General features: G+C 40.2%; 1 protein-coding gene across 3 annotated transcripts in view; it reads left to right on the forward strand.

Annotated features, from left to right (window-relative positions):
• The window catches only part of bcas3 (BCAS3 microtubule associated cell migration factor), a 362,195-nt gene that overhangs the window by 71,989 nt on the left and 275,874 nt on the right, over positions 1 to 14,332 (forward strand). For all 3 annotated transcript variants that reach the window (XM_067593817.1, XM_067593816.1, XM_067593818.1), the window contains exon 15: positions 1,687 to 2,023. In XM_067593817.1, coding sequence (XP_067449918.1) covers positions 1,687 to 2,023 — 337 coding nt within the window. The remainder of the gene's footprint in view (positions 1 to 1,686; positions 2,024 to 14,332) is intronic.

The following is a 14,332-nucleotide window of genomic DNA, read 5'->3' on the forward strand; positions in this document are numbered from 1 at the left end:
ATTTGTTTATCTGTATGATAAACACTTCACCCTAGTCACGCCATGTCAAAACACCTATGTAGTTCATTTTACAGTGTAGAGAAGTTGGATGAAGCTGCTGAAACCAAATCTCTGGAACATACTGTGTGTTAATGGCTCGGCTGGTTACAAAAATACTGCAGGAGAAACAGGTTTTAACTTAAAGCAAATGTCTGTATAGATGAATATTAATTAGCACATTATCATTTCAGAATTACTGTACCTGTACCCATGACTTGCAGATATATTTCAGATGCCTATTTGTTCAGCACATTTCATACTGACATTAAAGCATCCATTTGAAAATCTAAATCTCACCTCTAACAGTTATTTTTATAATTTTAATGATTACAAACTACAAAATGCTAACAATGGAAAGCTACCAACCTTTTAGACTGTGCTTATAATTGGACTTTATTCTCAGAGCCTATATTCTCAGTATTATTACAGCAGCTTGTACACTACCGGATTTAAAATGGCACAGCTCAAATGAGTGCTGCAGTTTTCATTGAATTTGTGGCTGCAATCTGTGTATTCAGCCACTGATTTACTAAGGCAGCAGCTCATTATGCTTTCAGCTCCTGGACTGAACCTGGGACTGAAACTCAAAGATCATTCTGTGAGTGAAATATCATGTCCAGAATTTCACAGTAGAGGTGGAGATGGTGTTGATACAGCTGATGTCTCACTAAAATACTGATGTAAGCGCAGCCAAAATACACTGTTAAAGTCTTATCAAAAGAGAGAAGAGTGCAGTGGTAACCAGTTAGTTCACTGAAATTCAAGTTCAGGACTTCCTTTTTGGTTTTGTGGATTTGCTTTATGTTTATGTCTGATCTTCAGAGGCAGATAATTCTCCACATAAAACTGACCAGTACAAATCATGTGACCTTATAAACTGAGTGGAATACATAATCAACCTCTGTTAACATTTCTGCACCTATGATTTGCATAGGTAAAAATAGGTGAAATACATATGCAATGAGGACAGAGAGGCAACTTGAAAAATGCTCTCTAAAATGACATGTAAATTGTTACTCTAACAAGGAGTGTCCTTTTGATGAATACACAGTATGTGTCAGAATGTGTCACATCTGTGCCTGAGGGAAAAAAAGCCACAAAAGTAAACCTGGTCTTGTGTCCATAAACACTTACTCAGTACTTTTTAAAAATATTGTAGATATAAAATACTGAACTTTAAACATCGTACATACAACAATAAAACATAAACCCATATCTTGAATCTTCTTTCTCACATGTGATCAGTGTGAATCAAGCCAGCAGATAGTGTTACACATGTTAAACAGTCTTTGCAGACAATCAGTCCCACTCATTGCACCCAAAATCACACTACCGCTGTGACACCGTTTGTGTCTGTCTTTCCTGTACTGTATTGTCCCTTGTGGTGTACAGTGGAACAGTATGGTGGCGATCCACTCATAGCTTGATGACAGTATACAAATTAGTCTTGATAGAATTGTTGTGACATGTTTTGACTTTAGGTTCAATGATAACATGAGACTTTTCCATTAATGAAATGAAGTGTTTGTTTGAGCTATTCAGGAATAAAGTGAAATGAATTCATCTTCCTCCACATTCTCTGTTTCATCCTCCTCATGTCCCCACCCTCTGTCCCCTGACTTCTGTACCTGTCCTGTCTCTATCCAGGTCCAGGACATGTGTTTCAGCCAGGACAGTCGCTGGGTAGCCATCAGCACCCTTCGCGGCACCACCCATGTATTTCCTATCAACCCATATGGCGGTGCACCTTGTGCCCGCACGCACATGTCCCCACGCGTAGTCAACCGAATGTCTCGCTTCCAAAAGAGTGCTGGGCTGGAGGAGATTGAACAGGAGCTAAACAGAGCAGCTGCCTTAGGAGGAGGAGCGGGAGGAGGAGGCATAGGAGGAGGTGGCTGCATCCTGGGCGGAGGAGGAGGCATCGGAGGCCGTTGCAGCCCCATTCCTGGTCTGTCCAGCAGTCCATCGGGGTCTCCGCTGCATGGTGAGGAGCTGGGAGGGTGGGAAAAGAAGATATTACTGCTGAATTTGCCCATTTACATGTAGAGGATGGCATCACAGCAGCATTTAGGTGGTTCATACCAAAATGAGAAAGAAACCCCTTCTTGAATTTGATCATTTACAGCTGCATGAGTCAATTTTTGGCAACTAGCATGCAGAAAAACATCGAAACAAGCTAACATCTATGTATCTCTTATTAATAAAGTTGTGGTCAACTTGTTAGCAAATAGTTTCCTATGTACACACCCAGAGCAACAATAGCTTTGTTCATTTGGCGTCGTGTGTGTCCTCACCTCCTGAACCTGCATTACAACAAATGTGCTGTAAAACCAAAACAGACCTAAAAGAGGCTGAAAAACACCTGTGGGGGTGGCAGATATTTTACTTATACTTGCATTATTCATCCATTCATTCTCTATATCCAAGGCGTACATTTGGCAACAGGTGGGTACACCTTGAACCATCATCCATCATCATAATACATTGGAAGTTGCTACAGACTAGAGATTGCTACAGTGTGATAAAGTGATAAAGTGTGTGTGTGTGTTTCCAGTGACTGGTCATCTCAGTAGTCTTTTTCCAGGGACTCTGATCTGTCTGCCACAACCTTGTCTCCCTTGTTTGTCAAACACCATTGCAGGCTGCTTACACTGTCTGTGTGTCCCTAGCTGACATAGATACACACTGATAAACACACACTTTGTGTCGGCTGCACTGCTTGACCCCAGAGGTGTTACTCAGTGTAAAATATCACAGATCTCATTAGTCACAGTTTTCCAGGAATATCCCTGAGTTTTGAAAGGTGTACTCCAGCCAGGGTGAGGTCCAGAACTTGATAAACACTTCAGAGAAGAGAAGAACTGGGAACTTGATTAGTGGGTCATTTGGAGAACAAATTTTACAATTTCTTTCCTATGCTCCCTGCACTAGATGGTTTGCAGCTTACTGGACTGGAAACCAAATCACTAACTCTTCAAAATACTTAAACAATTCAGGATGAAATTACATTTTTAGATTTTGGGATTGTCATAGAAAGTCACTGAATTATAAAATCAAGGTCATGGAGGTAGCTGAAAAATCAGAGTTGGGGTTTTTGCAGGATTCTACAGAGGCAAGGAGTTGACACCCTAGGAGGGGCCAATATGAACTCTAGTCAGATTTCTCTTCTTCTGTTTTAAATAAATGAATGCATGTATGGTTCGGGTAGGTTTTCCTCAAGTCCATTTTGGATTGGGTCTAAAATTTTGGACCTATGAAGGGCTTTAGTCAGATTTCATTATAGATGGTTTCTGATAGTAGGTTCTATTTTACATCCAGTTCCCAGTCGGTAAAATACCTGGAATTGTAAAGGTCTGATGCTAAAGAAGCTCTTATTAAACCTGTTTTTCATTAGCCAAGAGCAATGGAAGCATATAGGTAGCAGCTTTTCATTTTTAGCCGTCTGTCTATGGTTAAAATGACAGTCATCAACGTAGCAGATTAAATCAGCTGTAGCTAATTAACGTTCATTCTGTTCAGCTAAAATAAAACGTTAATGTGCTCTCTGCAGCTGGTGTCTATATTCAGGCAAAGATTGTTTGTGAGTAGAGGCACATCACTTTGTTACACCACTGAACTACTGCCAGTGGACTGTGTATTTTGTAGTTGGACAGAGTTGAGACTCTTCTCTAGATAAATGATCAGCTGATCACCTCACATCTCTCGAAGAATCTCCCAGTTAGGAGTACAGTAGGCTGTAGCTTTGAGTTGTGTGAGTTGTGAGTCTAGTAGTAGTAGTAGTAGTAGTAGTAGTAGTAGTAGTAGTAGTAGTAGTAGTAGTAGTAGTGGTAGTCGGCCACTGCAGGCACTGTTGCAAATCAGTGAGCAGGACTCCTTGTGATAAAGTTGTGGTGATTTGTCAGATATGTAAATTAACTGTATTTGTCTCAGCTAATCATTCATCTGTCATGTAGTTGTTTTCCTATTATCTCCTTACAATATCTCAATATATCTTAATGTTGCAATAAAAAAATGACATAAACCATAAAACCATAAAAAATGACATAAACCATAATAGAAACTTTAAGTCCTTTTTTACAAGGGGTCACGGTATACTTTTCCCCCTAAGCTGCTCCCAGGCTGTATTCTTTTCAAGTTATACACTGTGAGGCTTCATATGGGCCCAAATAGGTGACAGAAGCTGCTGGGAGCATGGGGTCATGGTCAAGTCATATTGTTATGTGCCTGCCCCAGAACTTACACTGCACCCCCAGCCACATACATACATACATACATACATACACACACACACACACACACACACACACACACACACACACACACAGTCTTGAAAGACAGCGCCCTTGCTTCCTCTCTCCTTCCTGTCTTCCTTGTCTAGACTCAGACCCCTCTGTAACCCTTGCACAAAAAATACACAAACACACACACATACACATTCCTACACACTGTGAAAAATAGGCCATCAAACATTAAAAGGATGTCTGACTTTGGAGAGCCACCGCTCCGCTGTGATGAGAGACAGAGAGGGACAGAAACATCAAAGTGGGGTAGGAGGTGAAAGTGAGTGAGCAAAGTAATGAGGTGCAATTGAGAAAAATGAAGGAGAGATATAGAACAGGGGGAATAAAGGAGGGCGAGCGACAGAAAGAGAGAGAAAGATAAGTTTGTAGTAGCAGCGCTGAAAGCCGGGTTCTTGGGGAGCGCGGTCGTAAATCACACTTTTGTTTCAAAGGAGAGCATTAGGGCCACCTGTCAACAATTAGTCCTCACAGTGATACCTTACTGAGTGTGTGTGTGTGTATGTGTGTTTGTGTGTGTATGTACATTTGAAGAAGACAAACTATAGTTCAGACTAATAATTCTTTATGGGAGAAATACAAAAAGTCAGAATCAAAGATAACACTTGAGTTGCAGTGAAGAGCTGGCAGGAGAAAGTTTTCATAACTCTAATATTTTACAATGTATAATATAGTCCACAGGAAATTGAAGTCAGATTTCACACTGCTTTTATCAAGGTGTTAATCCATACCATACGGACACTTGCTCACTTTCTGACAAAAATCACAAAGCCCCTCACTGTGTGAACTACGAGGCAGTCACTTTGTGTACTTACAGTGTTACAACCTCATTTATATTGTAGTGTCTAACACTTTTTAAGTCCAATATGTTACATTAGTCATAGCTCATACCGTACTGGAGACAGAACAAGTGAGTGCTGAGACTTGGATCACATTGAGCATGTTTCTGAATTTCACCTTTTAACCCACCCTGCAAATAATCCCCTTCTACTAACAAGAAACACATTGTGTCATCTACAGAAATTTGCAAGTGTAAACAAAACAAAACCAAAAAAAAACTTCCAGACGTTTAAGCAAAAATTACTTGATAAGATTTTCTAGCAGTAAACCAGGCCACTACAAAACACTATATCACCTTATAAATACTTAACAAGACTTGACTTCCATTACATTCAAACTCTGCCCTCTTAAAAAAAGGCTCCCTCCATTTTTTTTTCAAGCATTTTCTACAATCAGTGTCGTTTTTCTTGCCTTAAGGCCAACTTTAGTGTAGCGGCACTGAGCAATAAGTTTGATGCTAAATAAATCAAAGTGTTGTTTTGGTCTGATTTTTTTGAATTTGGTAAAGCTATCTTATTTTCTCTGAATAAATGTTTGGTGTATCAGTGTGACAACCATACAATCCAATTTTAAGGCTTGTTTCTTGTCAATTCAATCTGAAAAACTGATTTAATATCTCACTAAGAAAAATCAAGAATTTCTTATCTTGAAAGAAGTTCAATAATTTAATGAAATTGTGCTTTAAAAACAAGATTTAATAAGATATGACTTCCTTGAATTGCCCTTTTTTGTGGTGCGGTTATTTTTAATGGCATGGTCATAGCAGCAGTATTCTCTGCACTGTGCAGTTTCATATACTCTACAGTGTGTTTTCTGGGGCTCCTCTGGGTGTTGTGCATTAGGTCAATGATGAATTAATCCTGTCAGACAAGTTCTTGCACCAAAACAAGTTGATTCTAAAGCATATATTTAGATAGTGCAAAAGTACCGAAAAGCGCATTACGCAGAAGGTCATTATCAGTTCAGCAGTGAGATCTCTGTAGGACAAGGTCATGTAGGTCTCATGGTGTCTGTTATTTAGAAGATAAATTGGCTCCAAGGCATCCTGCCTCATGTAAATTTAGAAATCCAAGCCCCTCCACCACCACCGCTGCCACCAGATTGATAAAAACTCCATAATTTGCGCAGTTTTCACCGGAAGCAAACACATTGAGTCACATTTGCTTTTGTGTCTGCTTTCCGCCTGTTTTTGTAAGCCGGGTGTGAATTTTGGGCAGTGAAGGCGGTTTTCTTAGGCTGGCAGAAAGGAGCAGGGTGAGGCAAGCCAGGGCCGGGCCACCTAGCCACAACAGCTGCTCTGTGATTGTCGCCAGCGAGGACAGCGTTGATTTTTGGGAAGGAACTGTAGAAAAGTACACATCCTTCTCAAAGCTGCCAGCCCAAGCTGCCGGCACACCTAAAAATAGAGGCTGCAATTGGCCGTCTTCTTGTCACTGTTAAAATCTGGAATGGCTATTTACGTACACAGTACTTTTTCTCCCCCCTCTTTTTTCCCCCCAAAGCCTTTCCTCTGTGTGATCAATATATTGTCATTTGAGGTGATGACCCATAATGTGACCGTCCCATGCTGTAAAGCGCGGTTTGTCTGCGGCCCAGCGCATACAAGGCTAGATTAGTAAGTGCAGTTTCTCTGCACAGGGCAGATGTTATTGAGGCTATACCAGGCATATGGCAGCGACTGTAGAGTTTTATTATTCCGATGTTTTTCAGATCCAACCACAGCACTGTATAGTACAGCAGCACAGTGCAAACAGGTTCTGAGCTCTCCAAAAACAACTTGATCATAATAATCTAAAAACCATCCTGTATTTTTTTGTTTGATCTGGGTTTATATTTCTTTGTGAAGGGCTGTACTTTGCCCTCTAGTGCTGGTAGATGGAGATGATGGTTTTATCTACTGATCAGGAGTCCGTTTTTATGACAATTAGGACCATTATGACTTAGCGTGCATTTTTTTAACATGCATGGGTGTCTTTTGTGTGTATACACAATGTTGGTCATACACTCCCCAACTGTAAAACATCAACACACGGCTATTAGTCAGTGCAACAGATTTGTTTCCTCACTGAGCAGAAGCCCTGGTGGTCCGATCACGAGGCCATATGGGCCCTGGCACTGGTTCAGAGAGAGAGGGGGAGGCAAAAAACAAGGTGTGACGGGAAACTGTTAATTCACTTGTTGATAAAGGGACACTTCCTTTCTGCTATTAGAGGCTGACGGCTTGCTTATTTGGGTTTGGACTTTTGTTTTATCTCGCCTCCCTCCTCCCCCAGTGCTCCCCTTTCGTCAGTCATCGTCCTGTGGTGAAAAACACCAACGCTCTGCAGAGGTCGTGCCAAGGAAACATTACCTCATAACTGCTGGTGTGTGACACGTATGTACACGGCCTCACTGTGACCCTGTTTTTGACAGTATGGTTACTGTAAGTTAAACAGTAACAAAGTACAGTCGAAGATGTTGAAACTTTCACCCCATGCTTTCACAGATAGTCGATGGATTTAACAGAGCAAGTTAGCAAGTCTCAGTCTCAAAAAGTTGTAAACAGCATGAAACAGCGTGAGATAGATGAATTGTCCAGATTTCAGTCATCATGATGAGCTGTCTGCTTTGGAACCGTGTCCAGCATGAGACTCGACTGAGCTAACCAGTGTTTGTAAAGCCACCACATGCTCACCATGTTTTTAATTTTAACTTTGCTTTTTCATTTGAACTTTTTTAATCTTTCCTTGCCGCTCCATCCCATTGTCGTTGCTATGGTGTCCCTGCTTTATAGCCACTAACCTCACCTAGGTAGCCAAAACATGCTCAGCATTGACTGACTGTAAGACACACCCACAACAAATAGCAATGGATGAAAAAAAACAGATTTTATATCATAATAGCACTTTTTATAATTATAAAGTACACTTTCTGTAAAATCAGTTGAGAAAAGATGAGATTGACCTTTATTCTCAGTCTTGAAAACGGCAGTCAGCAAAACACCACATGGTCCTTTTAGTTGCTGTTCTGGAGCTTTTGATCATATCACATGATTTTTCTTAGCAGATGGAGTTAGGTCAGTCATCATGGAATTGTAAATTTTTTTCTCTCTCAGCACTTTAAGGACTTCTTCTCCATGTTGGCTTAGAAACTGTGAAGAAGATCAAAAGCTCCGGGACAGCTACTAAATGGACCTTATGGTAAAGGTGGCTCTGGTGTCTTCCAGAGTTGTAGTAAAAACTTCTTTGCTATTACTGATGACAAATTTACATTGCCTCACTATATACTTAAACATTTTTTGAAGCTCCTATTTGTATCTTGTGTTCCTTTTTCTTCTACATCACACTAAAAAGGGAGTTTTTCCTTATTTGAATCAAGGGTCTCAGGAAAGAGGACGTACAAATTGTAAAGGCTCCTGGGGCTAATTTGTGATGTGTGATATCGGGCTATACAAATAAAATTGACTTGACTTGATCACACCATTGTGTGTGACATTTTAGAGTGAAAATACAAAACATTTGTGTATAGTTTGGTCTCAGTCTTGGAGAGAGGATATTGTAGGAAGCTTTGGGCTGACACGGGACCAACATTATCAGTGCTTCCTTCTCTTTGACCTTGTTGGGACATTTTATCAGTAACCGCACCATTGCTTCCTTTTCTTTACCCTTGGACAGTTGTATTGTGCTTTTGTGCATCAGTGTGAAGCAATAAACAATCAAGGAAAGTTATTCAATTTTGAGAAAAATCAGGGATATTAAATTTGTCACCTAACACGCATAAACTTAATATTCTAACTGGTTATTCACCTCATTCTCATCTTACTGCATTAGATGGTTCTCAGCTATACCGAGGAAAGAAAAACATTGAAAGCAGAGGAGGTTATTGAGGCACTTTGGTGCAGATATGAAAAGTCTGCATTAAAGCTATGGTGGCAGCCCAGTGTATTAGTACAGAGGTTGTCCTCTGTGTGGCGCTGTGTGGTCAGGATTCCCAGCAGTTTGGAGAGGGAGGAGCAGAGCAGGCAGTCCCAACTCAACAGAGAGAGACAGAGAGGAAAAGACTTGTAAAGCTTGAGTTGTGCTGCAAGGGTTTTGCCTTGATACAAATCTAACAACAGAGAAAGAGCTGGGTAATTTCTACGGCTTTTTTTTATGAATGGTCACTTCCTCCATCTAAAACAACTTGCAGCCCTTCTTTGGAGATTTTTTTTTTTTTTGAAAAGAGGCAGTCTGAACACTTTTCTCTTTAGACTTGAATGTTGAAACGTCTCAGCCGTAATCTTTGTCTTTTGGCTATTCCTTCCTTTTTTTTTTGTTATTGTGTTCAGAGGATGATGAGGCAGATTAAGACATCTTTGTTTTATTTAGCATTTTTAAAAATTCAAATCAAAATGAAGGAAAAACAGTGGTTTCTTTCTATTTTTTTCTCTGAGCAGCATTTGCTGTGATAATTCCTGTATTTCATTGGACACATAGAATCCAGCATCACATTCAAATCCTACTGTACATGTCTTAATAATTTAACCCACAAATTACTGGTCAGCAGGGAATGGGAAATGGCAAATAACTCCCTAAAAGGAGCAGATGTTCTTTTAAAAGCATTTTTTTCCCTCAACCTGCCATATAGTCAAGAGGATTACGCTTTGTACATTACTCAGTACATTTGATTTAACAGTTGTGTGCCATCAAAGGTAAGCTAGTGTTAGAGGCTTGTATTTGATGCAGGCTCCGTCGGCAGGCTTCACCCTGTGGTCGGCAGAGGAGCCAGAGCCCAGCTCGGCTTGAGTCAATAAACGGAGAGCTCAGCGCAAAACCACACTGCAATCGAACAAGCTGTTTACCCTGAAAATTAGCCTTCCCCTGTACTTTTAGGGCTTTTAAAGCGACCAAAAATACACGGTGTGAGGAATATGTATCTTGGCCGGCGTTCGGGCTCCGCCAGAGACCTCTGTCCTTTTTATATGAACCCTAATAACTCAATCTCCACAACCACTAAACCCTCTTATCACCGGGTGCTCGCCGCTGCACTCATCATTATTTGATTTGCAAAATTGTAAGGTAGAGATAAAGAAATAAAGCTGGCTTGCCATTACACACAGACAGCACTTGTGGCTTCCAGCTTATTGCCTACCATGTGAAAAGTGCACACTGTGAAAAGCCAAAGCCTTTCATTGTCACAGAATCAATAGGTTTTATATCCTGCCTTTGTACTGCTGCTGCGTGTGGATCTTCTTTATACTTTTTTTTGTTGTTGTTGTTGTTTTTCGCTCATTTCATTTCTATTTTTGTGTTCCTGAAGCTTAAAGCCTTCACAAGTGTTTGTCTTATACCAGCGTCATGGCTGAACAGGTCTTCTTGGCAAATTGTAACAGTATACATTATAAACCAACTGTAAAATAAGTGACATACATGTACATAAAGTATAATACTTTCACTGAGTTTCTCACTGCAAGGTGATGCAGTTCTGACAACAGCCGTGTGTCTGTGAAACACACACTCACACATATCTATTATTTATAATCTTGTACCTTCATTTGAAATTGAAACGTCTGACGTTATTGTTAAATTAATAAAAAAAATTACAGTAATATTGTCCTAATTGTTGCAGTCAACTAACTCGTTTCTGAGCATGACAAAATATCACTAATATTGATTCCCATTTATCAGAAGAGATTGAAAATGGCAACGTTCCCGAGAAGAAAGCTTGTCCTTCTTTACTCTTAAATCCTGTGTTTACTCCTATCATGTCTAAGTGTTTTTGACACGCCATTTATTTAGACTGGGATGCTGTCAAAACTCTGCCGGCTAAATTTGGATCAAAGCAGCCCTGCGGTTGTTACCAGCTATTGAAATAGAGCTTCTGTCGCAGCTGAACATAACTGCAATGTCAATCAATCAGCATTAGATCAGGGTCATTTTTGAATGGAGAAATTAAATCAGATCTGCATGCGTGGTTGTGTGTGTGTGTTTGGATTCAGTATAGAGCGTGAGTGGGCTTTGGAAGACAGGGCTGCTGTGATAAAATAATTGACAAATTAGCAGCCTCATTAAAGAAAAGAGCAGAGTGAACCCTGGCTCTGCTTTAACTGCAGGGAAATCACTATTAGTCACTGCTTCAGTATTATGATCATGAAGGAAATGATGAACATTTCAGTTTGACCTCATGATTTTCATCCAGTTGCTCATAAAGACGGTGCAGGATGGCTGTGACAGCGGCGCAGACGTTTCATTATCTCCTCTGTCTCTCTTATTGTTTCCTCTGCTTCGGACCACGGGGTTCTAAAAGGAGAAGCATTTAAATCCAGACAGACGACGGATGCAGCCAATCTCCAATCTGATCGGGGAGGTCAGCAGGCTTCTTCTCATTTAGCTCGAAGCACACTACTGATCTGTTTGTAATCAAATCAACCGACAAAGGTCTCAATTCTGATTGAGAAAAAAAAAAAAATCGATATCAAAGTTGTCTGTGTTGTGGGAAACATTGTGTTCAGTGCTTTCATATGATTCTCCTGTGTTGCATTGCAGTAGAAGACATTAATGGTATTTCTTCCTTATCCTTCTCCTGCCTCCTTATCCCCCAGATGATGGTCAGAAAGTCATTTTAACCTAATGAAATGAATTGTAATTGAAAACATTTTCTCATGGAGAAGTGTGTAACCAAGGTGATGGCTCAGAATTTAAAGTTTTATTCCTTTTTATTTGAATCATATTCAGTCTTTGACACCTGTTACCAGAATTAATTCAAAAGATGCATTAGACATAGACACGGTCAGCGTAAGGCTGTTATTTAATACCAGAATATACATCTTAATATATTACCTCTTTATATGGTCCTGCCAAACCCCCTAAAATAAATGACATTAGTCTCACATCTGATGGAGGATTTTAGTATCCTAGTGTACTTTATTTTACAGGCTTTGCATAGAATAAAGGTTTAAATACACATAGATTTCAGTGTGAAAACAACTCAGCTTATATTTCTAATATTATTGTTATAGTTATATTGTACTAAATTATTGAATATCTTCATCTTATTTGCAGTTTTAAAACTAAAAAAATTCGGGCCTTCAAAATCCCGATTTAGTCAAATGAACTCATATCTGCATTTTTATCATCAGCTACTTTCAAAAAACAAGATGAAATTAAAAAAGGAGCCTCCTCCCACCTCTTTTTTTCTACAAAGCATGTGTCCACACCAAAAAACGGAGCCATATATGTTATAGATGATGAAAAAAGTGTGAAATGATTGTGAACCGTTGTTTATGAACGACTCTGCTTTCAGACTTATTATTATATTTATTTCATGTTTTTCTTCTAGTAGACATTAGCGATTTATCATTATTATTTATCCTTCTGTTATTTACTGGTGCAGAAGTTTAAAGTTCCCACTCCGTCATGTTCAGTTGAGGGAAAAACAGTAGAGAACAACACAGAAAACATCTGATGCATCCTGTCTTTCTGCAGCTCTCTCTCTCCCCGTCCCGCTCCCTCTAAATTGGTTTGTAAGTGTGTGTACGGTGTGTATGTGCATCTGTGTTCCACCCCACCTCCCTCTCCTGCTTTCCCCAAACATCCAATCATTGGCCATAACCCGTTCCTCTTTACTGTGAGGTACTAGCTCCTTGACCCAAATCATATGATGGCTACACACACACACACACACACACACACACACATATGGTTAGAGTGTGGGTGTCATCTGATCCAGTGGAGCTGTCTGACCCCCCTCCCAGCCCCTTCTTGCTGGCGACTCATTCCTGTCTGATGAAGCCTTGTAAATACTGACATGCTGTAAACTTGTAGATCTGATTTCAGGGTGCTGTTTGTGTGTGTGTGTGTGTGTGTGTTTTCATGTTTGCACGCGTTCCTCTCACCTGATTGTTTTCTCGTGATTATGTTTGGCTGTTTGTCGTGTGTTTTTGCATGTATTTTTTTTTCTTCTTTCAGCTGCTGGTTTTTCCTCTTCTTTACAACACAGTCTACTCTGAACATGTTACACACTTGAAATCTCACTTTCTTTCCTTTATTTAGCTCTGAAGTTTTATGACAAAATTATGTCCTGGGAATTTTTTTTTTTTGGTGTGTGTGAGTGTGTGTGTGCAGTTGTTGAGCGTCTGTTGTGTTTTTTTTTGTTTTTTTTTTTTAGCTCCCTGACATGAGAAACGTCAATAAAAATACAAAACGTTCAAAAAATGTTCCCAAATAGGGCTGTTAATAAAACCTCCCCGTTAGCTTGCGGTTTGGGAGCGGGGGACCGGGCAGGAAGCCATTTTCACACAGGCCGGCCTGACCTCGACTCTTAACTCCGACTGAAAATAGCAGACAAGCAAGATCACCGTACAAAGAGAAAAGAGGGGAGAAAGGAAAACCGAGGAGATAGATCCCTGCGCCGCACCGTTACCTGAGAGAAGAAGAAAAAAGGGGGGGAGGAGGAGAAAAAAAAAAAAAAAGACTTGATGGCTTTTCCACCGGTCTTCCGATTCCTTTGCAAAACAGTAAATCTTGTGAAGTTTATTTTCTTTGCAGCATCTGTGTTTTATAAGGGCTCTTTTAATTTGTTTTTACTCTGTCCAGTGGGGGATCCCCGCTCCTTCTTTTTATTTTTGCCCTCCCCCTTTATGTCCGACCCTTTTAAGCCCTCCCCGCCGTCCATCTCTCTCTCTTCTCCTCCCTTCTGTTTTTTTTCTTTCTCCTTCTCTTTCCTCCTCCTGTGGAAGTGAGTGTTTTAATAATGATACTTTGGGGAATTGGGATGGTAGAGCAGCTTTCTCCTCCTGCACAGAAACACTACAGTCCCCCGCCCTCCCTCCCTCCCTCACTCTTCATTCTTCTTCCTTTCCCCTGCTTTAATCCCTCCCTCCTTTAACATGTCTGGGAAACTTGGACTATCATGGAATGAATGGTGGAAAGTGGGATCGACTGATACAGGTTTGCCGATATCAGTCAGTTATTAAAGAACTAGTTCGATATCAGTGCCGAGTTACAGCTTTTGATATTTTTTTTCTATACCTTAATTTGGGAAATATACATTTGTTGGGTTTTTTTTTTGACATGTAAAATTGTCACCATATTTACATTATAGATGCATTAAAGAAAGGGACTTCAGTAAACAAGCACACAAGTCTGTCTAAGCATCCGACTGTCAATACTTGTGGCTGTGGACATATTTCAGCCAAT

The sequence above is a fragment of the Thunnus thynnus genome, chromosome 7 (assembly GCF_963924715.1).
Source record: "Thunnus thynnus chromosome 7, fThuThy2.1, whole genome shotgun sequence".
Classification (NCBI taxonomy): domain Eukaryota; kingdom Metazoa; phylum Chordata; class Actinopteri; order Scombriformes; family Scombridae; genus Thunnus; species Thunnus thynnus.